Source organism: Canis lupus, chromosome 11 (genome assembly GCF_048164855.1).
Source record: "Canis lupus baileyi chromosome 11, mCanLup2.hap1, whole genome shotgun sequence".
Classification (NCBI taxonomy): Eukaryota; Metazoa; Chordata; class Mammalia; order Carnivora; family Canidae; genus Canis; species Canis lupus.
The window spans coordinates 30,353,930-30,380,059 of record NC_132848.1 but is presented as its reverse complement, the minus strand read 5'-3'; the positions used below and the strand labels follow the sequence as shown (position 1 = coordinate 30,380,059).

General features: G+C 51.5%; 1 protein-coding gene across 3 annotated transcripts; it reads right to left on the bottom strand.

The window, feature by feature from the left end:
- Positions 1–500: 500 nt before the first annotated feature.
- Positions 501–19,128, bottom strand: IFT27 (intraflagellar transport 27). 3 transcript variants are annotated; one of them, XM_072844100.1, is made up of 7 exons: positions 18,738–19,115; positions 12,162–12,241; positions 11,723–11,782; positions 10,394–10,453; positions 8,297–8,414; positions 7,227–7,336; positions 501–724 (listed from the first exon to the last, which is right to left on the bottom strand). In XM_072844100.1, the coding sequence occupies exons 1-7, from the start codon at positions 18,769–18,771 to the stop codon at positions 626–628; spliced, it is 561 nt and encodes a 186-aa protein (XP_072700201.1). In that variant the 5' UTR covers positions 18,772–19,115; the 3' UTR covers positions 501–625. The 3 variants fall into 3 exon arrangements, with proteins under 3 accessions (XP_072700201.1, XP_072700199.1, XP_072700200.1); XM_072844098.1 differs by lacking the exon at positions 501–724 and adding an exon at positions 2,450–4,708; XM_072844099.1 differs by lacking the exons at positions 501–724; positions 10,394–10,453 and adding an exon at positions 2,450–4,708 and having other exon boundaries at positions 18,738–19,128.
- Between the last annotated feature and the right edge of the window lie 7,002 nt (positions 19,129–26,130).

Genomic DNA, 26,130 nt, shown 5'->3' with positions numbered 1-26,130 from the left:
TGGCAGCAGGAACGGATGGAAAAGACCAAGCTTAGTGCAAAGAATGATGACTGCCGCCGGGCTCCGAGAGGCCGGTCATTAAAGCCAAGTGGCCTGGTTGTCGGCTCCCTGAGCACTCGGGGTTCCCGGCAGCTGGGAGGGGCTGGGTGCCTCACTCAGGAGGAGGTCCTGAGGGGGCCAGCAGAGGACACTGTTTGGACAGGGACAGCAGCCACTGCAAGGGAGCCCTGGCATCTGGGCAGCAGCAGCAGAGCCGCACCCGCCGGGAGGAGGCAGCCCGGGCCCCTTAGAGGCCAGGTCCGAGCCGAGCAGCCCGCCGCGGGCTGTGCTCTCCGTGCAGGCCCCCCAGGACGCAGACCACCGGCTCTGCCAGCTGCCAGCCCCCGCGGCTGCAGGGCCACCCCAGGTCTGAGCGCTGCTCCCAGGGCTGCGCTGGGACTGGTGGCCAAAGAACAGGACGGAACCAGCGCTGCCCCGGCCAAGAACGAAGGAGCTGCTGCTGCTCCTACATCTTCTCATTTTATTTAGAGCTGTCAGGATATGTTGGAGGTTGCAGGGCAATTCCAGCTTCTCTCATCCCGGAGGAGCCGGAGCCATGGCCAGATCCCCAGCCTCCCCGGGGCCCTCACACCAGCGCCTGGAAAACCTCCACCTTCTCCCGGTACAGGTGGTGGAACTGCTTGGCCAGGCAGTGGAAGGGGGCTTCGTAGTTCTCCATCTCCTTCTGTAGAGACAAGGTGAAGAAGTTGGGGGTGTTACTGCGTTGCTGGGACAGGGAGCCGGTGTATGTTCCCTCTCACCTTACGTCAGGGGCCACACAGGCCTGGCCTCCTTTGGCCTCCGCAGGTGGGGCTGGCTACCCCCTTGCCCTCTTTACAAGAAGGAAACAGATACATGGACAGGTTAAGGTAACTTGCCCAAAGCCTCACAAAAGCCTCGGAGCTGGGTCTGCACTGAGATGTTTCTACAGAGCCTGTACTTTCGGCCATGCTCGCCCCACATGGGACAGGATGTAGAGTGAGACTCTTCTCAGTTTTGATGGAGGCTCCAGAGGCCAGATCAGCAAAGTGGTCAGCAAAGGTCAGCAGAGTGGTGGCGCGGAGCCCTGGGGTGCCTCTCCCTCACCTCGAGCTCAGTGGGTGGCTCCAAGAGAAAGCCCAAGGCCCAGAGGCTCAGGCCAGTGCTGGAGCCAGGCCTGGGGGAAAAATTGAGGTCAGACCGGGGCTGGCTGTGTTGACGGCCGAGCCAGGAGAGGGACTGGCTGGTGGGCGGAGCAGGAGAGCCAGCCTGGAGCTGCCCTAAAGGGACTCCCCAGGGCCAGGTTCCAGGAGGGGGCTGGGCCCCATCTAGAACAAAGGGCCAGGAACCGAGGCTGCAGGAGGGATGAGGAGATGTCACCTGTGACCTAGAAGCTGCAGGTGGGAGGGTTCTGCCCATGGGCCAGGGAAGGGCATTACTGAAGTGTTCCCGGGGTGCCAGCCTGGGACACCAGCCAAGTCCAGAGGGGTCATGGCAGGTCTCAGCAAAGCCACCTGAGCTCCCTCTCCCACAGGCTGCAGGCTGGGGTGTGGGGGTGGGGAGGCGGGTGCAGGACGGCTGACCACCGGCCCGGCCCTGCTCTTCCCACCGTAGATGTGGGAGGAGGCACGGCTGAAGTCGTGAGGAATTTTTGGTCACCCGGCACTGTGCATTTTCATAACTGAGAGGAGTGTTTTGCGACTAAAGGTGCCCAAAGGACTTCCTGTTCTCTGAGAGATTAGACAGGTCCTGGAACTGGCCCAAATGTACTCTACAGGGTGGGAAGACCCAGCGCCACAGGGTGAGCATGGACAAGCTCTAGGGGAAGGAAGATGGTAGCCTCTCAGCTTTGCTATCATTCTCTCTGTGTGCACCTGTGTATTTTTTGTTTTTTTACGAAATAAGTTGGCAGAACAAAGAACCCACCACTTTGAGGAGGGAGGCTCAAGCTATGAATGCACAAGAATCTGTCTTTGAACAAACCTTGGCAGCTGGCAAAAGCACAGCTTTGACAAGAGGCAATGATACATCTCAACGAAAGGGAAAGATTTCCAAACTGAAAAAATGTTCTGAAGTCATCCAGCTCACTGCCCTTGTGTCCTGGGTGAGCAGTACATAGCCCAGGCGTGCAGCTGGTGTGTATAGAGCCCAGCCTCGGGTTTGAGTTTCCCAACTGGAGATGAGCAGCCTTTCCACTCGGCCAGCTGGGGAGACAGAGACGCACAATGGAAACCAGTTCTCATGGAGAACGTTACCTGCACTTTCTAGCAAGGGAGAGCCCGAGGGGGACAGGACAAGTTAGCCAAGAGCAGAAACAGAGGTGCAGCTGCTAAGGAACGAGGGGGCAGCCTGTAGCCGAGATGAGCACCCGCACTAAAGCCATCAGCCCTGCAGCCAGACATAAATCACTCAGTCACATCTGCAAGGCACCTTTGGTGGTACAGAACATAATGTCCTAGGTAGTGCCAAAAATGGGACACCAGGGTGAGAGGGCGCGTGGGTGGCTCAGTCGGTTGAGCATCTGACTCTTGATTTCGGCTCAGGTCATGATCTCAGGGTTGTGGGATTGAGCCCTACATTCAGCACGGAGCCTGCTTAAGATTCTCTCTCTCCTTCTCCTTGTGCTCCTGCCCCTCTTCCTTCTCTTAAAAAAAAAAAAATTACACTAGTTGAAAGCACAGTTAAGTAATGAGTGGAAAGAGAACGAGGCCTGCATAGGACACACACAAGGATTTCCAAATGAATCTTAAAACTCCTGAAAGCAAGATCTGGGGAGGATGCAACATAAAAAGTAAGGAATTTAGGTGGAGATGAGCCTCTGTACATACCAGGGAGCATCCTGAAGTAGCAGATGTAAACTGAACCATTTTCTGAATGCATTAAGAGGGTTTGCTGATGACAGGAATCATTTTGTTAAATAATCATAATCTCACTGACATACTACAGAGTATGTTTGCTTTGTGTGAAAGAACAGGTTCCTTAGAACAGGTTCTCAGACTAGTGCTCCATCTGGCCTAGAATTCTGCCCTTGAGAGTCCCTAAGTAGGTTCTGTGGGAGGCCAGAAGGTTCTCAAGCTTAGACTGGCATTCTAGACCTGGTTCAACCGCTCAAAAGCTGAACAACCAGCTAGAGCTACCCAGCCTTTCCGAGTCTGCTCGTCTTCCATAAGACAAGGATAGGCTGTCTTATACAGCTGCTAGAAGCTTCAGCAGCAGATAATGTGTGCAAATACCTAGCACACAGTAGGCACTCAACAAATGTCAGTTCCCTTCCCTCACCCTGATGCAAGAGGAGTCCTCCACACAGATCCTTCTTGAACTTGCTTGTGTTTAATACTATCCTACAGTAATGAATGGGGGCTTTTTTAGCTTGCTTAAAAAATGTTTTTTAATTTTTTGGTCTGAAAATGTCAAATATCGAATGGTGTTAGAAAATACAAGAAGGAAGCATCTGAGTGGCTTAGTTGGTTAAGTGTTTGACCCATGCTTTTGGCTTGGCCCCTTTTCTCCCCCTACCCTTTGGGCTCTATGCTCAGTGTGGAATCTGCTTGGGATTCTTCCCCTCTTTCTCCCTTTGCCCTCTCCCAATTTGTGTGCGTGTGCACACTCTAATAAATAAAATCTTAAAAAAAAAAAAAAGGTCCAGAGGAACCACAAAGTCCCAAAATAGACAAAGCAATCCTGAGAAGCAACAGAGTTGGAGGCGTGACTTGTCCCCGTTTCAAACTATATTATAAAACCGAAGTCATCAAAACACAATGGTCCTGGAATAAAAACAGACACAAAAACCAATGGAATGGAATTGAGATCCCAGAAATAACCTGTGTACATGGGCAACTAGTATTTGACAAGGGAGCCAAGAATACTCAATGGAGAAAACCTAATGTCTTTAATAAATGATGCTGGGAAACCTGGACATTCACCTGCAAGAGAATGAAACTGGACCCCTATTTCACATCATTCACAAAAATTAACTCAGAATGGATTCAAGATTTGACCTTAAGACCTGAAACCATAAAACTCCTAGCAGAAAAAATTGGGAAAAAGCTCTTAGACATGGAACTTGGCAATGATTTTATGGATATAACAGCAAAGAACAAGCAACAGAAGCAAAAATCAATAAATGGGACTATATCAAACTAAAAAGCTTCAGCATAGCGAAAGAAACAATCAACAAAGTGAAAAGGCAATCTATGGAATGGGAGAAAATATTTGCAAATCACACATCTGAGAAGGGGTTAATATCCAAAATATGTAAGGAACTTGGGTAACTCAACAGCAAAAAGTGATTTTTAAAAATGGGCAGAGGAGCTAATAGACATTTTTCCACCAGGTGGCCATCGGGCACACAAAAAGGTGCTGACACCACTCATCAGTGGGGAAATGCAAATCAGAACCACAAGGAAACATCACCTCACACCCGTCAGGTTACCTGATGTCTGTTACCCAAAAGACGAGAGATTAACAAGTGTCGGTGAGGATGTGGAGAAAAAGGAACCTCTGTGCACTGTTGATGGGAATGCGAGCTGGTGCAGCCACTGTGAAGAACGGCATGCAGGTGCCTCACCATGTTAAAAATAGAACTATGATACAGTCTAGCAATTCCACTACTGGGTAAATATCCAAAGGAAATGAAAGCACTACCTTGCAGACATACCCCCATGTCCACCGCAGCATCATCCACAATAGCCTAGACACAGAAACAACCTAAGTAACCATCAGTGGATGAATGAAAGAAATTGTGGAATGCACATGGACACAATCGAGTATTATTCAGCCATGAAAAGGAGGAAATCTTGCTACTTGTGACAACGTGGAGGAACCCTGAGGGCCTTATCAGTGAGATAAGGCAGACAGAGAAAGACAAATACTGCATCTTCTGACTTATATATGAAATCGAAAAAACCGAGGAAGTCACAGAAACGCAAAGCAGACTGATGGTTGCCAGGAGTGGTGGGGGACACAGGTGAAGGGGGATCAAAGGGGACCAAGTTCCAGTTTTAAGATAAGTTCTGGAGACGGAATGAAAAGCAAAGAGAAAAGTCAAATGACCACGTGGGTCCCTCCCGGTCTGCAGGACAGTGGCCGCTGCGTAAGGTGAGCGGAGCCGGGCACTAGGTGTCAAGGCTTGGCTGCGTCTCAAGCAGCATTGGGTTATATTTCCTTTCTAATTACAGCTTTCTTAACCGAGCTGCCAGTGGTGCTTCTGTTAGCATCAACTCGGGGGACTAGTTAACTTACACAGTTAATACCGAGTGCTTAACTGCAGCCTCCTCGGGCATAATTTATACCCACCCGTTTCAATAGCGTAGCAACAAACACCTACACAGAGTTTAATCGCGCAGCCCAGTGGTCTGTGATGACTCATGTGTTGGGGGTGGGCGTTAATTTTTGAGCTCCATCAAGAGTTCTGGGGACTATGGGATACTGGGGTGAGCAGGCAATTTCACAAATGTGAATGGAGGTAGGAGGAATAGTAAAATGTGGCTTGATGTGGGTAGCACTGCATATGCTTGGTGCAAAGGTGCGCTTGTGTGTACAAGATGAGAAGCCCTCTCACCCGGAAAAGCTGGCTAATTTGAACTTCATTAATTTAGTATTTGAACCTGGGTGCCAGTGGTTGCCTGTCTGCCTTCAGTTCAGGGTGTGATTCCAGGGTCATAGGATCGAGTCCTGCTTCTCCCTCTCTGCCTGTGTCTCTGCCTCTCTCTGTATCTCTCATGAATAAATAAATAAAATCTTAAAAAAACATCTTATCACTTGTGATCACTGGGCCTCAGAGGCAAGAGGGACCTTTATCTTTGTGTGATTTATGAAAACAAAACTTTTTAAGTAACAATAGTATAAAGAAGATTGCTAGGGGAATGGTTACACTTACAAAGCAAACGTTTATAGGGTGCTTGCTACGCACCAGACTTTGCATCAGACCGCGCTGTTTTTGTATTCACCATCTGACTTAACTCTCAACATTTGTCACTCAATAAGGAAAATACTTTCTTATTCCCATTTTAGAGGTGAGGGGGCCAAGGCACGAACAGGTCCATGAACATGCTAAGGGTCCCCCACCTAGTCTTGCGACCCCCATCAGCAGCCAGAGCACCTGCCCTACCCGCTACAGCTGCCCAAGGAAGCCCACCACTTTGGGGGATTTTAAAAAGTTCACATCCACACAGCAATTGAATGACAGCATTTGCCACGTTTTGTAAATGTGGCAACAGAAGCACCTACAGCCCGAACAGAATACAAACTCTAGGCTATTAACTAGCCCACTGGCTCTTTTGGAGAGCCAAAGAATCAAGGCCTGGAGGCCACAAGGCCAGGAGGGAGGTCCAAGTGATGCCCATGGGTGTTTTTCCGCTGTGTGGGGCTTGGCATGTCTCCCCACCATCCCTCCGGAGGGGTACTACAGCAGCACCTTGGCCCCTGCTAGCTCTGAGATGGAGGTTTCTGGGTTGCTCCTGCAGGAGCAAGTTGTCACTTTGCTCCCTTCTGGGAAGTCTCACACAAACGTATCTGATTGGTGCAGACGGGGGTCACATGCCTGCACCGTGGCTGCAGGGAGGCTGGGACCTAGTCTTGAATTGAGGAAGGGGGTTCCCTGATGCTGGATGGCCAGAATCGTGATACAGTGCTCTGAAGGGGCCGGCAGCAAATCCTGCTGGCTGTCCCCTTTTACAGGGGCTCCTGCTAACTCTGTAAAGATACCTTATGGCCTGGCATGACCCTGGGCTGCAGCAAGGTGACACAGGGAGGCACAGATCGTAGGCCTGGCTCAACTCTTTACCAGTCATATGACCCTGGGCAAGTCACGTCACCTCCTCAACATGGAAGTGGGGCTTACGGACCAGCACCCAGGCTCCCGGCATTGAATGTGAGGATCCAGGAGGTAATGCTCCAATGGCACTGTAACCCACACTATCTCAGGCACCTGCCATGGGTCACTGCAATCAGACCCAATGCACTTGTATTTCTCATTAATTGAGATACAACTATTTCCAGGGCGGGCCACTGATCTGCTTTACTGTAGTGCACGAGGGAACTCTGCTATTTTGAGAAACGTTTTAGACTAAGAATGTAAGCATCAGTTTCCAAATTAGACTCTGCATATGGTGGAAAAACAACTCGATGCCTCTGAGGTCCCGTGAAAAGCCACTTCCAGCAGAGGCCCACTCCAGGCTTTGGCTACGGAATAATTGGAGCTTACTTACCACGGATGTTTCAAAACATTCCAGGCCTTGGCCCAGGGCCCACGACCGGGCCTGAGCTGAATCCACTGCTCGCCGGCTGGCCAGGTCTGTCTTGTTCCCCACTAACACACCTACTCAAAAGAAACAACCAAAGCATCTCATTTAACCGTGGCAGCCTGGGAGGGCAGCTGGAGAGAGAAAAAAGCCAGCACATGAATTTTGAGGGGTATGAAACACTGTTGCGGGGAGGCTGCCTCATTTGAGGTGCTGAGCACAGCTGGGGAGAGAGAGAGGCTCCAGGGTTGCCCCCCGCCAAAGCTGCCCCCCACCCCAACCCTCAGGGCCGTGGGAGAGCCGGGCTTTGCTTTTCACACGCTGCTTTTGCTCAGCCATTTTTCCAGACTTCACGCAGATCTGTCTGCCCTGTCTCCTTCGGGCTGCAAGGTGAGGGCCAAATTTATGTGAGCATTGCCGATAATTCCTAGCACATGGAGCAAACGTTAAAAATGGTCATTAATACTAATCTAAGGACTGGGCTCAGAGTCAGGGACTCAGAGGTAATTTAGAACCGTTCCCAGCTGCATCAGCTGCAGCTAATTTCTGAGCCCGTCTCTGGAGATTGCTTTCCCTGGTCTCTAATGAGGGGAATTTGTTGATCTCACATAGGGATGAAAAATAAACTGATTTAAAGCATTCAGAAGTGACAATAGGACTTGAATGTTTGCTTGTGCCCCACATATAGGAGAAAATGAGGAATTCATCCCCGGGGCTAGCTTTCAGAAATAAAAACTCATTCACATCACAGCACCTTCCCCACATTATTCTTGAGTCTCCTCTCCACAACCTTGTAAGGGGTGTGGGGTGCATCATCATGCCCATTTTACAGACTCACAGAGGTGTGTGTGGTAATTCACCGAGGTTTCCGTGGCTGCTAAGAGGCAGAGCCACTAAACAATCCAGGCCACTGTACTCAAAGCCAGGGGCACCGCACCCTCTGTTGCACACATAGCTACCTCTGCAATGACCCTGCGCTCATGAACTTGAGGGACAGAGGTGTTGCTGGAAGTCTCATAGGTGACTGCAGCTCCTACCTGGGAGCGAGGCGCCTGGCATCTGTGACCGAGCCTTCTCCAGCCACTTGCCGCAGTTGGCAAAGGACTGCTCGTTGGTCACATCATAGACGAGACACAAGACGTTGGGACTCTCCCACTGTGCAAGAGGGACAAGATGAGCACGTCAGTAACAGTGGAAGCAATTTCTAGGCTGGTCTTCCGAGGGAAATAATGAAGGTGGGGGTGGGGGTATGAAAAACTATAATGGGGATGGGAGTCAGAAACTGGAGCCCACCCACAGGAGAAACCAATTCACCCATGGGAACTGACGGGAAGGCTGGGCTGGTGGTGAGGCCAGGCTGTTGGCTGGGTGCATGGCTGAGAACCTCCCAACTTTGCAGGGCTGGTCTCAATGCCCCTACTGAGTTCAGAGATGGTAACTGACTTGCCAGATCAGACATGCTTTAATGACTGGGGCAGGACTGAGGGCTTTTTTTCTACCCAGAAATGCTTTTGCCTGCCACTGGTTTCATTCATTCCTCCTTTGTCATATTCCTATCGAGGGCTAGCTCTTATGCCAGTTATTGTTTTTCTACTTTGAGGCCTAAAACGGCATCCTTTCTTCCATTAGCCAGCCCCTGGAAGCTTGTTTGCTGGCGTCTTCTTAATAAGGGCTGGCTTTTCAAAATGCAAAGGGCACTTTCTGCTTCTCCTGCAGTGTATCAGCCTAATCCAAACCAGACCGACAACTGGACAGGGCTCACTGTCCCAATTAAGAACCAGGGCTATGCTCTTGGGGTGGTTGCCTTCAGGGGCGCTCAGAGTCCTGGGACGTCGTCCTACTGTCTGGCACAAGGGCACAGGATAGCCCTGCTCAGGCTGTGATGCTCGTCCTGGTGCATGAGGCTCTCGCCATGCCTCAGTCTCTGGGGACCCCCATCCTGCACAATTACAGCCTGGTTTATTTCTGGTGTGTCAGTATCTCTCAAGGGGTGGGGAAGAATCCTTTTCCTTGAGTTGTCCTTGGAAGGCCGGTCCAGACTTGGCTCTGGAGAGCTGGCTCACTGCACCCCAAGCCTATGCTGTCACTTTGACCAAACTGATGAACCCCCCACACCATCATTCCGCAGACTAACTCAAGAACTCTTGCTAGAACCACGGCCGACCTCTCCTTTCCACACGCGGGGGACACCTCCTTCCTCTAGGCCTCGGTGAGGGGACCCAGGATAGGCTTGGGATCAAGGTGAAGCCAGAGCGGGAGCCCTGAGTCAGGGCTGGCTGGAGGCAGGGTGTGAGCCGATTGGTACCATGTGACTCTGGCTGGCACAGACACATCTTCCCTTCTGCCCAGTAGGGCAGCACCCAGCAAGAGGCTGTGCACACAGCAGGCACGTTGTAAGCATCAGAGATTGATGATGCATGAAGTCAAACCCATGAAAAATGATTATCATTAGATCTATTTCTCTTAGACAACAAAAAAGGGGCAGAAAACAGTTTCTATTAAAACGTAGCCGTTCTTGGAAAGGCAGGGGAGGGCTCTGGAGAGCTCAAATCTTCTAATTAGCTCACTGGCCCAGATTAGCGGAACTGTTACCTTGGAAGGTATAGGGAGCTGGATCCTGCGAGGATGGCAGGGTGGGCAAGACAAGTCCTGGGAGGCAGCAGGGGCAGGTCCCAGAGCAAACCCCCAAGGCTGGGCCCAGAGGGTGGGAGGAGGTGAGTCTTGCTGCGGGGCCTGCAGGGTGCCCCCTAGAGGGGAGGGAAATGTTTGCTCCTGTCCTTGGAGGTTGGGGAGTGCTGAAAGTGCACCATCAGGAGGGAGCTGTAGAAAGAAGGGGAGCCCAGAGTGCTTCGGGGACTGAGTCACACAGCTCGGGCACATTTGGAACCTGGCCATTCCAGAGCTGGGGGGGAGGGGGGAATCACATGCATGAGCCAGTCCTACTGGCCAAGAAGCTGCAAGTCCCAAGGCTGGGAAGATTGCTGCTTAAAGAATTCCGCCATGGTAGCTCCTCTTGGCAGCCAGATTGCAGTGACATCTCTGGGAGAGCGTGGGGGGTTGGGGTGGTGGGGGTGGTGGAACTTTTTGACGGAAGATGGTAGTGGTAGTCAGGAAAAAGATCGCATTCTACTTGCCAATTTATCCAGCATCTCAGAAAACAGCTCCTTGCCGGCAGAGTCAAAAATGAAGAGTTCCTAGAACCAGAAAGGCATGTCCCGCGAGAGTCTACGCGGAGGGAAATCTCTGGCCGCAGATCACCGAGATGACACTCAGCTCAGCAGACCTTAGTGGCGAGAGACACCCATTTTCCATAGAGCCGCTACGTCTTCCCTGAAGTCTTCCCTGAGGCTAGAGGAAGAGGAGGGGGAAAGGAACGATCCCAAGAGCCTGGGACAGGCGGCGCAACAGTTTCCCACACCAACTAGCGCTTTCTGCGAGGCAGCTCACCTCTCCTAACCCTGAGTGCAAAAATACCAGGAACAAGCTGACTTCCCACCTGGCAGAACAGAATGCTAAACAGGCTGACAAGTGCTCTGGTTTCCAAAAGGTCATTCTGCACTTTGTTAACCAAATTGATTTTCAAATCTTAAAACAATTCTTTTTAAAGCAGGTCACTGAGTAAGCCTGGAGAAAGCCTTTAAAGTAGGACAGCCTGCCTTCATTCCCCCGGTTTGGACCCAGGGCACAGGGTGACCCTTCCTGCCCCTGGACCAGCCCACGGGAGAGCCCCTCCCCGACACTGCTGTTCAGGGAAGTCTCCCCCTTCGGCTCCCCCGGGGCACGGGATGCCCCCTGGCTGGCTTCTGACCCCAGCACAGGCTGTCTGTAGGTCAGTGCTGTCATCTGTGTCACATGCTGGTTAGCTCACTGTTTCCCTTCTCCTTGCATCGGGAGTACTTAAGGTTGTGTTTTCTCACGGACCTCTTTAAGAAGGAGGAGATTCTTTAACCTTCTCTCCAGGAGACTACTACAAACATAATGCCTTGCGATTTCATTTCCAGAGTTGTGGATTCCCAGAGAAGGACCCAGGTCAGGAACCCGATACTATGTCAGTTCTGTGGGGGCAGGGCCCATATCCCCAGTTCCTCCTTCCTATTCTTTGGCCCGTTGTCAGTGACTCTTCCCAAGTGCTCAGAGGAGCCTAGGCCAAGTCCTTGTACTGCATCCCTCTTAGGAGGGAGGATGCTGGGATCCCTGGGTGGCGCAGCGGTTTGGCGCCTGCCTTTGGCCCAGGGCGTGATCCTGGAGATCCGGGATCGAATCCCACATCGGGCTCCTGGTGCATGGAGCCTGCTTCTCCCTCTGCCTGTGTCTCTGCCTCTCTCTCTCTCTCTCTCTCTGTGACTATCATAAATAAATTAAAAAAAAAAAAAAAAAAAAAAAGGAGGGAGGATGCTGACCATGGAGACTCTGGGCCCAGCTGGAAGAGCACTGAGCTCTCTTGGGTCAAGGGCACCACTTACCACACTGTCCCCCGTGTCAGGGACTGGCACCGTCTTCACCACCAAATCTACCCCTGTCGTCTGCGGAGTAAAACCAAGAATAAGAGCGTCAGAGCGCCCCAAGAGGCGTGTTACAGGATAGGAACACTCACTCGATGCCCAGGAGGCACAAGTGATGTATTCTGGACTCATTGTTGGTGCAGAAGTCAGACAGGACCAACCAGCCTTGGCCAACTCCCAGTCCAGAGGAGTTGGTCATGGTGACCAAGCCAACCACCAGGTGATCTGTTCCACAGATAGCCTCATGTCCTGTGGCTTGTGGAAAAATGATCTCTACGTGGCCATTCAAACAGCTTCTCATCAGACCTCTTAGGGAATTCTGGAAAGTCACTCCCTCAGGGTTAGGGGATGATTACCTCTCTCTTAAAGCCTCAGCCAGCCCATGACTCCCACATCTCACCAAGGTGTAGTTCTTTTGGAAATGGGCCCCGTCGCTGCGGAAGATCTGTGCCAGGGCGGTCTTGCCCACCGCTGAGTCCCCTGTGAGATCAGACAAGAAGAAAATCATCATTGCTGTCCTGATCTGACTGGAGAATCTCCCACTCCAGAACGCTAGTTAGAAACCAGAAACTTCAATGACTTTTTAGAGAAAAGGGACTTGATTCTCTTGGGAATTGTGAGGTGGCTGGCAAGGCCATGCGTCCATGAGACCAGTATTCAAAGCCCAGTCGCATTTCTTCAAGGGTAATCCTTTCATCCGAAAGAACTGACCCAAAAGCTAACAGAGCTTAAGGGGGGGCTTCAAAGCACGAAAAACAGAACTGACATATCTGCCAACTGAACACACCCCATGGGGAAAAACTCTCACTTTCAAACTTGAATTTACTTTGAAGTTGAAGGTAAAGGGGTGTGACCTGTTCAGTCTTATAGGCTCACCTGCGTAACAGAACCAATTCGAGTTTAGAGCTTCCATACCTAGGACCTGCATGCTTCTTTTAGGACAGGGCTGTGGAAGTTGGGAGGGTTTCTGTATTTGCAGGAAGCAAGAAGTCAGGTGCTAAATTCATCAAGCTGAAATCTATTTCCAAGTCTACGTTCCGCCCCAGCTCCCTATGCCTGAGACCACTGCGGATTTATTTTCCCAGGGGCCTCTCCACATCTCTCTGCGACGGCTACCTTTTCCTCCATACTCGCCTTCTCCCTATTGCAGTTTATCTCCCTGGCCTTCCATCATGAGTCAACAGCCCCATAAATTGGTATCTCCAAACTGAAGGTTTATGGCATAGTTTCAGTCTGAGATCTGGACCTTTCGTGAGACTGTCGGGTTGGGAGCAATTTAATCCGGAGGTCCTCCCCTGCCCCCAAGAGTGCTGCAGGCTCTCCAGGCCCACCCCTAACTGCCCCCCCTGCCCCCTCCCTGGCCCAACCTTCCCTACGGATGGCTCTGCTCAGCCTTCTGTGACTCCACACTGTTCTCATTTGCAAGATCTTCTGGGCCACGATGCTCCTTCAGAACACCTGTGCTCTGCTCTCTCCCCCGCTGGCTCCTCAGCAAAACCACCACTGCACTCGTGTGCCTCTCTGACTTGTATCCTTTGGTGTGATCGCCTCACCTTCACTGTTTTATAGTCGGCTTCCTCGCATCTCTTCACTTGACTTCTCCATGGCCTGCTGCTCTGTTCACTTTTCAGTTTTGACTATTCCCACCTGTAATTTTCTCTTGCAAGACAATTACTTGACTACGTGTGGCATTTCATTTCCTGCAAACTCCTCCAGGACTGAGTGAGCTATTCAGTCTTGCTTTTCTATTTACCACTGTGACTTAGAAGGGAATCATTCACGCAATCCCCTGTTCCCACCTTCCCAGCCCCCACCCCCACACCAGGACTGTCATTAACCTCATTTGGCAGATGAAGAGTTGGAGGCTCAGAGAAAGCCGGGTAACTGGCCCAGGATTCCAACATCTCACTCTCCCTGTCGAACCCGCTCCTCTCCTAGAGGACACTCCTGACCCATTTCTAACACGGCCGCCACAGGCCCCCAGCAGCGCAGCCTTGCCTGACATCGGGGGCGTCCTCAGGCTGGACGGCGACTGGGGACCCATCCATCTCTGGGCAAACAGAGCGTATCCTTTTCCTTCTTGTGCTGACTGCATCCACCCTCCTGACTCCAATTTTGCTTCTGAATCCAGTTGGAAATTGGCTCTTCCTACTCGTGAAATTCCCCACAGATTTGTTCTAGTTAATTTCATAAATCTTTCTTCCGACCGTCAGTCAGAGTCACCCACACTTATGGAAAGCCTCGGGTGTCGGCTGAGGAGGGATCCAGCACAGGGAAGGGGAATGACTGAGAAACACATTTTGCAGAGCAACACGATGACAGGTGCAAAAGTGAATAGCACAGGCTGAGAACCAAAGCATCCGAGGACGCATGGAGGAAAGAAACGAACGAGCAGTCTCATCAGTGACTTCCCCGGGGGCGATGTTGAGTGGGGGTGGGAGCAGGGAGGGGCACTGCTTGACAGAGACGGTGACACCTGCAAAGTCACGGTGCAGGGTCACCTGTGACCTCCTAACTGCCAAGTCTGATGGCTTTTTTCTCAGTTGTCATGCTCCTTGGCGTCTCTGAAGGATGAGTCAGCCCCAAAGCAGCCCCCTCCTTCCCGAGTGCTCTGGCCCTGGCTGTCCTCACACGGGTCTGGTTCTCCCACCTTCTGCCTCCGAAGTGGCCACTCCTGTGGGTCTGTCCTTGGCCCTCTGTCCCAATCACTCTCTTTCCCCTGAAGCCCACTTCTCGGGTTGGGATCTTTCTCCCATGCTTTATCTGCATCTGCGACAACCTGTGGATGTTTCCACCAGAATGCTGGGCCTTCACCCCATCTGGTTGTGGACAGCCAGGCTCGTGTCGCACGTCCAGGTCCCACCGGCTCTTGCTCACCCATTGCACTGGTTCTGTTCACGTCACCATTTGCCCATGCCTCCTGGCTCGACCCGGTCACCTCTGGCGGCGTCTCCTCGCTCCTCCCATGCCCTGTGCTCTTTTCCTCGCTCCTGATGTCCTCTGCTGTGTCTCGAGCCTGCACTGCCTTTGTTGTCGCTGCGGACACCGCACTAGTTACTCATACCTCAACCTGGGCTCTGTGCCCTGTCTTGTGATGCAGGAGCCCGGACTCTGCAAACATGTGTCTTCTTTGCCGGGGGCTTCCTGTCCGGCTCTGCCAGTGCGAGTTCTAGAGAAAGACTGGCAGCTGGGGGAGGGGATGGGCCTGCCCCTTTCCCACCTGCCTGCTGTCTCTCTTAGCAGAACCCTGGTAATGGCCTTCACCCCAGCAGTAGGTAGTTATTTCTCTCCAATGTGTCTGCCTTTTTTTGCACTCGTAGACCAGCCTTATTATTCCCCATCAGAGATGCCAGCATCAGGGAGCAGTGCACCCCCTCTCAGAGATCTGCATCTCGGCTCTCCAGGGTCCTCCTGAGCTGCTGATTTCCTTTCGTCCTTCCAGGTCTCTAGCACCTGTTTGATCAACGCCCCACATGGAATCTCACTGGTGCAATACCTAACGTAGGTTCTCCTTTTTCGCCTGGACCCTCGCTTCTATAGCACTGGTAACAAGAGTAGTCTCAAAACCCAGACTCTTAGGATGGCCCGGAATGGATTTGGTCATATCCTATGGGAATTCCCGGCCCAGTTCTCTGCCAGGGGGAACTGGGTCCTAGTGATCCATGGCATGTGGTGGCATCACAGGGTGACTGAATTCTTGAGGTCCCATCCCAGCAGAGCCATGCCCCCTCCTCGGGGATCTGGATCCCAGTTCTGTGGGGTTCTTCCTCAAGCCTCTGACAACCCAACCTCTATCTCCCACTTCTGTGTCATCTTAATCTTTTCTTCTTGCTTTTCCAGTTCTCCAATCCCTGTTGAACGAATTCCATATAATAAGATGCCTAATGTATTTTCTGGTTACTTGATTGGGTCTCGCCTAAAGTGTTCCCCATCTGCCCTTTTCTGCTTTTCATTTTTCTCTTTGCTCTACCCACCCTGTCGGCACCAATAGATGGATCTTTCCAAGATAGTGTTTGATCCTGTCACGCTCTCCCGCAAGACTGACCAAGGATGCCTTCTATGGTGTACCCCCTCTACCATCAACCCCGAATCCACTTTCAATTTGCTCTCCGGCTACCCCTTACACCAAATCTGGGCCCTACACTCCTACCTACTTTCTTGCTCTCTGAGAATCCCTCAAAGGTAACTTTCTTCCAGGTCTCCCGGCCCAAGTCCAAATCCTCTGCCAGGCCAGGCTCAGTGTCCTTCCGCCACAGCCTCTGAAGGCCATCCCCTCCCTCTTGTCTTCTCCCATGAGGCTCTCTGCCAGTAGCATCAGAGCAACCTTCTGGCTTCCATCAAGGGATAGTAAATCCTAGTACTTAGTAAGGCACACACCCCAGCTCCACCACTTACTAGCTATGTCATCATGGGCCAGCGACCTCTCTCTGAGCCTCAGCTGCCACTTCTGCAAAATGGGAATAATAGCACCTATCCCATAGAACTGTTAGGAGGATTTAATAAGCTAACATGTACTGTGCCTCTTGTATATGAAGTAATATTTAAATTGCTTAAGTAAATAAAACAGATAAATGCCAAGGGTTGTAATCCCTCCTCATCTGAGCCAGAACAATTAGCAGCTCTGCCTTGAAGTATTTCTCTGGTATCTGGCAGACCAAGGGTATTCTATTCCTGTTTGTTGGATTATAAATTATTCTGCACATCCCAGCACTACCACGAGTGTAGGAGCTGGCCTGGTTCATCCCTGTATTCCCTCTGTACCTTGCACAGTGACTCACACATAGCAGGTGCTCAACACGTATCTGTGGAATGAACAAGCACTTGAGTATCTGGTCCCTCAATGACTAGTTAGAGGAGAGAAAAAAGGACAGATAAACTCAATTTAAAGGACAGAAGGGAAAGGAAAAATAAAACCAGTGAGGAGGTGTAGGTGGTAGGGATGGTGTAGAGAATGAGAATTTGGTGGGTGGTGGTGAGGGGACCTGATTCATTATGCTGAGGTCTCTTTGGTTTCTGGAAACTTCCAAGAGGAAATGCCCTCAGGCCCTCAAGTTGAGGACTAGGCTGGAGTTCAAGAATCACTTATTCAGGCAGTGGCTGAAATTAGGTGACACAGTGCCTGAGGAAGTGGATGTAAAGAGGGGCAAAGAGTCTAGAATCGGGGCTTGGGGACAGTACAGCTGCGAGCTAAAAACAAAGCCCTGGAAATCAGATCGCCTGGGTCTGGATGCCAGCCCTGCTGCATCCAGCTGTGTGATCCAGGGCCAGTGTCCTAACCTCTCTGGGCCTCAGGTGCCCCTCTGTAAATGAGAATGACAGTAACTCCCGCAGGGTTCTTGTGAGGATTCACTGAGATGCCTGTGTTGAGGGTTCTTGCACAGTGCTGGCACATAGAAGGTGCTCAGTAAGTTAGTCCCATGATGGAAGTTGAATTTAAAAAGAAGAGAAAGAACAGCTAGAAAAAGAAGCCCATAGAAAAATAGACAACTTCAGAAAATAAAACTGTAGTTCCCACAAGGAAACTAAGGCTCAGAGAAATGCTGTGTCCAAGATGACACAGCCAAAGAGGAAAAGCCAGAATTACTTTTGCTACACAATACTGCCTCCCCTGGCGCTCTGGAAACTAGGGACCTCTCTTGACAACCCTTGATTTTTTTGCTCTGGTGTGATCTGAGTTACTACGGTCAGTCATCGTTCTGCTATGACCATTTTATTTTCAAATTAGAAAAACCATTAAAAATATTATCCATTTCAGCCTGGAAGAGATGAATCAAAAAAGGAATCTCTTCTTCCTTTATAGTTTCTTTCTTTTTAAAAAAATTTATTTATTCATGAGAGACACACAGAGAGAGGGGCAGAGACACAGGCAGAGGGAGAAGCAGGCTCCCTGTGGGGAGCTTGATATGGGACTTGGATCTTGGGACCCCAGGATCACGTCCTCAGCCAAAGGGAGATGCTCAACCACTGGGCCACTCAGGCATCCCTTCTCTATAGTTTCCTACCATTTCTTTCCTGAGCTGGTCAGGGAACCCTGGAGAGATTGCAGGTTCAACGGTAACACAAGTGAAGAGTTTTGGAGTTGGGCAGGTCTGGGGGCTGAAATCCTGCCTCTGACTTTCCTTTCCTTCACGTCATCACCAAGGGGGTGACCTTGGGCAAGAGACTTGACCTCTCAGTGCCTCAGTAAGAGCAGAACGACACAGCACCGGCCGCGGTGTGCGACGGTGAGGGGAATGGATGAAGGACATGTGCCTGGCATGCACTAAACACTCAGTAAAGTACATGTGTGTTCAGGGGCCCCAGGTCAAAACCCAGGCAAATGTTTTCCTAAATGTGCAGTCATTACACGAAGGGAAAACCACAAATGTGAATGCCACATTGCCATTCATTCCACAAATTGCTTGAGACATAAGAGTCAACAAAATTAAGATTCCTGCCTTTGGGGGATTCAACATTCATGTCCTCCTGAGTGTGAGGCGGCACCCTGGCTCTTAAAGACAACACACATGGGCCTGTTGCAAACTTGGAGCAACTGTACATTACTGTTTCCCATCTCTGTTATCAAAGAGGGTGGTGTCAGGGGGAAAAAAAAAAAAATCCCACCAGTAAGACTTCTGAAGTCACCCAGATGCCTGACTTTGGGATTCAGCACATGGTTTACATGCAGCACTTACAGCCTGATTTTATTTTATTTTATTTTTTATTTTTTTAAGGAGTCTACTCCTCCTGACCACAGCTCAAAAACTGGAGAAGGTGACCTCAGAGTAGGGCAGGGAGTGGGGAAATCAGCTGGAACCACAAAGTGTGTTCTGGAAGATAATTCTCCCACCCTAATGGAATTTACTCTATCAGTAATTACATTAACTCGCTTTTGGAAGAGAAAAAAAGGGAAAGGAGGTAGGCAATTTACGTGAACAAAAGCTCTCCGTAACTTAGGAAGTCTCTGGGCTCCGGAGACTGTAAATTTCAAACTCACCTGCCAGGATGCACTTGGCCGCCAGCTTCACCATGGTAACCAACCACCTCCACGGACCAGAGAGGGCAAGAGCGGCTGCGAGAGGCTGGGGGCTTGCCTGGGACGGGGAGTGGGGGCGGGGGGGCGCTCCCCAGGCCTGTGGCCGCGGTGGGGACGGGGCCGTGGGGTCCCTCTGGGCGGGACTGGGGGCGGCTCCCGGGCGCTAGGGCTGCGGCGGGGGCGCGGAGGAGCGCCAGACGGGGCCCGGCTCACGGCCTCAGAAGGCGGCCTGCAAGGTGCGAGCGAGGCGACACGGCTCCCGTCCCGGCCCAGCCCCGGCAGTGCGGGCGGGGGAGCGACACCCCGCAAGCCCGCGCGCGGCCCCAGCGCAACCCGAGCGCCCCGCGCACTCCCGCTCACCCCCCGCCCGCCCGCCCCTCCTCCTCCCCCTCCTCGCCGAACCGCGATTGGCTGCCACAAAAAGCTCCCACCCCTAGGGCTCTCGGAGGCCAATGGGAGGAGGGGGCGGGGCTAACAGCCCTCCTTTGACAGACAGTTTCAGTGGTACTTGCGCCTCAAGCTCATCCCGCTTGGCGAATGGTCACAGGAGATGTCAATCATTACCACCTCCCGCCCCCCGCGCCGCCGGAAAGTTGGCGAACTTGAAGCTCCAATCTCCTTGGCCAGAAGCGGTGATAAGAGAAGCTTTCTGATTGGTCAGAGGTTGGATCGGACCATCTGCGGGAGGAAGGGGGATTCGCCGCTCCCCCCGCTCTTCCCGAAGTGAGTTCGCCCACGAGGGGGCCGGTCGGCGCGCGGGAGTTTGCAGCGGCGCCTGCTCAGTAACGAGGCCGCGGCTGCCGAAGCGGAGCCGCGAGCAGGTTGGACTTCGCGGAGCATCTCGCGGCCCCGGTTCGCGGGCTCCTGGGGGCAAGGCTGTGTCGTGCGTCGAGAGTCTGGTCCTTGCCCCACGCCCCGCAGGAAAGTCCGGTTTTTACAGCCCGACGATATTATGCGCTGTAAAATCTAGAATGTGAAGATGTTTATAGTGATGTCTGTGAACCAGAGGGGGAGCAAGTAGACTTTGCCCGGGGCGAGGCTTGCTCTGCTTTCCGCTGGACCCACTTCCTCGCCTGTAGGGTGGAGAGCCTATGGCCGACCACCTGCCCGATGAAAGTCGGCGCACAGGGAGGCGCCCATCTCCCCTTTCGGGGGAGGCCTCCCTTGCCGGGCTGTCAGGAAACCAGGCTGAAATCACTGCCCTCTTCCCCGCTTGGCGCATCGCCTCACCCCGAGCTCAAGGCTCATCCCTGAAGAGGGGCCGGCAGAACCCATCCCTGGGGTTGTACCAGTAGGTGCCTGAGGCACCATAGGTGCTCACCGGTGATGGTCGAACGGATGAAAAAGAAGAAAGTTACCTGCACACATTTGGCTGGTCACCGCCTCGGTGATGACATCGTGGCCAGATGCGCCCCCGTCGTCACTCCTGCGGGCCCCCCTGGGGTGGCTGGCCCTGCGACACAAGAGCAGCCCCCGGGGAAGGTGCCTGCGCCCAGGATTCCCATCAGTAACCCCGCGGTCACCAGGCACTTGTCTCAGCTGCTCCGTGACTTAGTGGCTGCCAACCACGTGCGGGGCAATGAACACACACATGCACCGAGCTGCTATGAAGGTTTCAGCCCCGAATCTGGAGTAAAACAATGCAAGTGGTCTGGAATGTTCTCACCTTAGGAATCATTCCTAGTATTATCAGTGAGGCCTGTCTCTCCTTGGTTCCCTCCACCTGCTTTTGTTTTTTGAAGACATCGTGCACAGCTGTCTCAGGCACCTCAGGCCTCGGTGAGTCAGAATGCCTCTGCCTGGTCTTCCTGCTTCCCCCTCCAGGCTGTCCTGTTCATCGTGACCCCGTTAATCCTTTAGAGGACCCCTTGAGTGAGTCACCCTCCTGAGGCAGCTGCATGGAGCTGAGATACTGAAATACATCTGGGAGTATAGCCTTCTGGAGCCTCCATTTCCTCCAAGGGGATCGTAGCACGTCCCTCATAGGCTGTTGTCCTCTGCACCACATCCACTCTCCCTCTCCTTGTTGCTGCCCTGTGATTTGGGTCAACACCATTGCAAGAGCATTTTGGATTTTTTCCAGCGAGGTGCTAAACCGTGTATATTGAATTCTACCCCTCGTATGCCACAATCCCAAGGGCCTTCTAGATGTTCTTGATGACTAATGACAGCTGCCTGACTGTCACTGGGTTTAAATTGGTCAGAGAGTCTTCAGGCCCTTGAGAAATTCTAGTCTCACCCCTCCCCGAGCAGCGGTAATGGCCAGAGCTGGCACATGTTGAGCACCTACTGAATGCTGGCCTCATTCTGAGTACTTTAAAGGCTTAGTTAAATATTTATGATCATATTTGATATTCATGATAACCCTTGTGAGGCTTGTATCATCCCTATTTGATAGATGGGATGGACCTAAATCAGGAAAAGTCTACCGCCCAGAGTCACAAAGCTAGTGAATGGTGGAACTGGGGATTGAACACAAATGGACTGTCAGGCCCTGTGGTGCCAACAGGAGCCTGTCCTGCCCCCATTGCCTCTCACACTTCCTCCCATCTTAGAGAATAAGTATTTATTGAGTTCCTTGCAGTAATGGCCCATGTCGATTGAGCATCATAGGCCAGGCATGTGCTAAACACTTCACATCCTCTCTCTTGTTTGCTGCAGTGACTCTGGGAAGTGGAAACGGTCATTACTTCAGTTCACCAGGCAAGAATCTGAGGTCCATGGGCAGCCCGTGGTCCCGCAATACGTCAGCTGGCGTCAGAACCGACCTCAGGTCTCCTGCTCTTGGGACTGATGTCTTTTTCCATTTCCTGGTGTGGGCTTCCCAGTTTCATTAATAAGCTTTCCTTTCCTTGAGTGCCTGCCCCAGGCTGGATCCTGTGCTGGTGGCCAGAGCTACAAAGTGAAGGTGACAGAGTCCCAGGCAGCTCTGTCAGACTGTGGCTCTGTGGGAGTGCTGGCAGGTGTTGCAGGCCTGTTTTCTAGAGGAGGCAGGAATCTGGATTTTGTGTGAAATCCCCTGACTCTCAAATTTTGGCCAATCCACTTAAATTTAAAACACTGCAGCCTCCCTAGAACCCCTTTGCCCAGCATGGAGGCAGGTGGTCAAGCAGTAGTGATCTGCACCTGCTTGTGGTAAGTGTTGAGCGGGGAAAGCATTTGTTGCATGAGGCAAAAATACTCTTTGCTGTGTCACTGGATCACTAGCTAACAGCCCCCACACCGGGACTTATTGGAAATGCTCATTCCCAGGCCCCACGTATGCCAACTGACCACTTGGGGGTAGGAACCACAGTCTGCTTCCATAAACCTTTTTGGTGATTCTGATGCATGCTGTTGTTTGAAAACATCTACTTTTAGGTCATGCTAGGACCCACCTTTATCCATTTTCTCTGTTTTACTGTTTCTCTAACTCCCCAAGACTCTTCCTACCTCAGGCCATTTGCACTTATTCTTCTCAACATAGTTGTATGACTCTCTTTCTCAAACCTTCAGATCTTTTTTCAAATGTCATCTCCTTGGAGAGGCCCTCCTCCCAAGCACCCAGTTTAAAGAATCACCCCCAATCTGTTGGTCTCAATCTCTTGGCTTTACTTTCTCATAGCACTCCCCACTACCTGATATTATTATACTTATTTATTTGTATAGTATCTGTCTCCTTCCACTAAAAGGTAAATTTCATGAGAACAGGGACTTGGTCTCTTTCGTCCCTCCCAAGATCTTGAACAGCACCCAGCCTGGTGAGATACATGGTAAGTATTGTTGAATGAAGGAATGAGTCCTGTAGAGTTTACATTTCTGGTCAGCCATTCATTCTACGAGCACTGATTGTTGAGCACCAGTTCTTGTGCAGGCAACAGGCTTGTTGGCCATGGCCATTGAGGTGGGGAACATTGCCTCCCACCCTTGACCACAGGCCTGGTGTGGCCTTCCTCCCCATCATACATCAGCTCCAGATCAGTAGAACTTCCAGAGCCTACAGATCCACAGGCTCTGTGGAGGTAGAGGGGTTAATAGCTCTGCTCCCTGGAGCCATAGACTCGACTGTTTGGGCTGATTTGGAAGCAAGGGCTTTGGGTGAGGCAGCTGCTGACAAATTCCCAGGGACTGTTCCATCATCCTGGGGTTGCATGCTTCCCGACAGCCCTGACAAACAGTGTGTGCCTACGCTACGGCTCAGTGCCAGGAACAGCCGCAATATTCCACACACGTGCTAGGCCGATGGCGCCTGCTGCGTGGCCCAAGTCCCTCTGCCATTGATCCAGGGGGTTCTCTTAGCTTGGACCACTCCTCAGAGCCCCCCTTGCTTGTAAAGTATATTATTAGCAGGACTATAGGATGCAAAACAATCCCTTTGGGTAAATAAGAGGCTTTAGGGGAAATTAGTGGGGAAAGCCTCTTGAGAGTTATTCAGCATGAATCCTTGAGAAGAATGCCTTTCATTACAGGAAAGCAGGTTTGCCCTAATGCTCTCATGTCAGGGGACAATGCAAAAGAGAGGACTAGTAGGTTGGTGGGAATTTTATGTATTTTGATGAGGGCTTCTTTGCCTTGGCACTATTGACATTTTGGGTTGGATGCTTGTCTCTTGTGGGGGGCTGTGCTGGATTTATATGATGTGTGGCAGCTTCTTTGGCCTCTACCCACTGGATGCCAGAATCATCTCGCTCGTTGTGACAACCCACAATGCCTCCAGATATTGCCAAATGTCCGTAGGCGGCCAAAATCATCCATGGATGAGAACCACTGATGTGTGAACTCAGTGAGTAAGGAGTATTGATTTTAAAACTGAAAGTTGCAAGAGCTTGGACTCAGACTTGTCTGGGTTTGAATCCTGGTTTGCCTCTTAAGTTCTGTTTTGTCATCTCTGCTCCTGTGGGTGCCACAAGGATCCGCCGGGTTAGCACCCAGAAGCATCTAGAACAGCACCTGACAAGTAGTAAAACTCACCATACGCCAGCTCTTACTAACAGCCACCGGGATGCTGACAAATCCCACTCAGGGTGATCTATAATGCAGCCCTGGCATCTGTTTTGCAATTTCCTATAATGCACCATGTCTGCTGGTGCACTGCCTTCTCATGGTAATGACCTTTGCTGTTCGTTTTTGCACTGTCCACGTGGGCCTGGTTGTTTATGCCTCCACTGATGCAGTGCTTGGCGGTGGCCATCTCGATAAAGGGCAGAGGAAATGGGATGGACTCACCTTCTGTGCGCCTGGAATACAAAGTGGAGCCTTGCGCCCTGGCCTCCGAATTGCAAGGAGGCTGCGATGCCCCGATTCCGTCAGCAGAGGGCAGCAGCAGCTGGGAGAAATGCCTGTTGCAGGAGGGAGCCAAGGGCGGCCTGGCCCGTTTGGATTTACTTCGCTGCTGCATGTGTTTAAAGTGGAGCAAATCATCCCTCCAGAGCCACCCGCGGCCTCCTTTAACAGTCCGCGATAGCTCGTCTGTGGGAGCCAAGAGCTACTTTTCTAGAACATTCTACATTTAGCATCTCTATCCATTTCCAGATGGCTCAGTCTGAACCTAGGCCAAATTCTGCTAGGGGCAAAGTTAAGCTGGTCCCTGTTGCTCCCCGTTCCTCTTCCCCTCAGCTCACTCCACCCCATCCTGCCCACTTGTCTGAGGGACACAGTGCCTTCTCCAGGTAGCATCCGGCAGCTGCACCCCACGCTCAGGCCCCCTCATATCATGTTCCCCATCTCCCCCTCACCTAAAGGGCATTCCTGAGTCTCATTCTCTCTCAGTGTCCCTGAATTCACTCTGGACCCGCCCCCCACCCCCCCACCCCCCATTTCTCCTGCAGCAGCCAGGGGACATCTCTCCAATTTTGAATAGACAATCTCTTTTCTAGATTTAAAATTTAAAAGGTGGAAGAGAAAGGTACAGAGAACATTGCCTCCCAGCCTTGACCACATGCTTGTGGTCACCAGCCAGCCTCAGGGGCCAACCACTCTTTTAACAGTGTCTCATACACGTTTCAGATATTTTATGTACCTGGCAGCAAATACACATGAACATTCTTACCCTTCCCACTATGAATAGAAGCTGTCACACACGTACTCTCTTGCACTTTGCTTTTTCTAACAATGTACTTTGGAGAGACTCCACGTCAGCATCCAAAATGCCCCTCATTCATTTTTTTTTTTTTTGTTTTACTACTTGTGCCCTTTTGCTTGCAGAAAATGATCTTTCTAAATGTTATCATATTTCCACTGCAACTCCCTCCCTCCCTCATATTTCCTTACTTTCCCCAAAGAGCTGTTAAGCCCGGTGAGCAGGCCTTTGCCTTGCTCCCTTTCTGTGTCTATGGCAGGCTGGCTTAATCCATCCTCAAACTTGGCCTGCCTCTCCTGCCCCAGGGCCTTTGCCCCTGCTGTCTGCTCCTAACCTATTTGCTCTCACTATGCTTTTGTCAGCTCCAACATTACTTATTCCTCATGTCCTGTACATCCCATAGCAGTGGTGACCGTTGTTTGTAGCACAGTGAGTAAGTCCTGGGCTCTAGACCAGAGTCCTGGGGTTCAGATCTCAGCTCGGGCCCTTTGTAGCTGTGTGACCTTGGGCAGCTTGTCACACCTCTGCCAAGTGGAATGGGAACAGTAAGAGATTCTTCATCCTGGGCTTTGGTGTTGAGGATTCAGGGACTGGATAGTAAGCACAGAGCAAGCCTCCATGCCCATGGTGATTGGAGCACATCTCTTTCATCTACTGAGTGCAAACCCCTGAGGGCAGGGACCATGCCATCTTCACAGGCATCATATCCAAGTGCCTGGTATAGAGCAGGTATTTTTTTTTAAAGATTTATGTATTTATTCATGAGAGACACAGAGAGAGGCAGAGACACAGGCAGAGGGAGAAGCAGGCTCCTTGCAGGGAGCCTGATGTGGGACTCAATCTCAGGACCCAGGGATCACGACCTGAGCCGAAGGCAGACACTCAACCACTGAGCCACCCAGGTCCCTCTAGAGTGGGTATTCTATAAATATGGGCCAAATCTACTGGGCATACTTAGAGATTAGAAGGAGGCTCTGGAGGAATCCTTGTAGAACCCAGTGGCTTTTAAACTGTGCCCTTGTGATGCTAGCCAATAGTAGTTTGGCCCATATGCCAGGCTTACCCTTAGATTATTTTACCCTATCCTCACAACAATCTTGACAGGTAGGGTAACATCACTATCTCTATTTCCCAGGTGAGGAAACTGAAGCACAGAAAGGTTAAGTAACCCGGGCAGGACAGTTCCATGAGCAACAATCATGGCCACTCGGCTGCACTGTCTCCGATGGGGCATCTCTGCCAAGTTGGCACGGCCAGCCTCTTTCCTCTCAGCCTTCTCCCTTCCTTGCTGAGTGA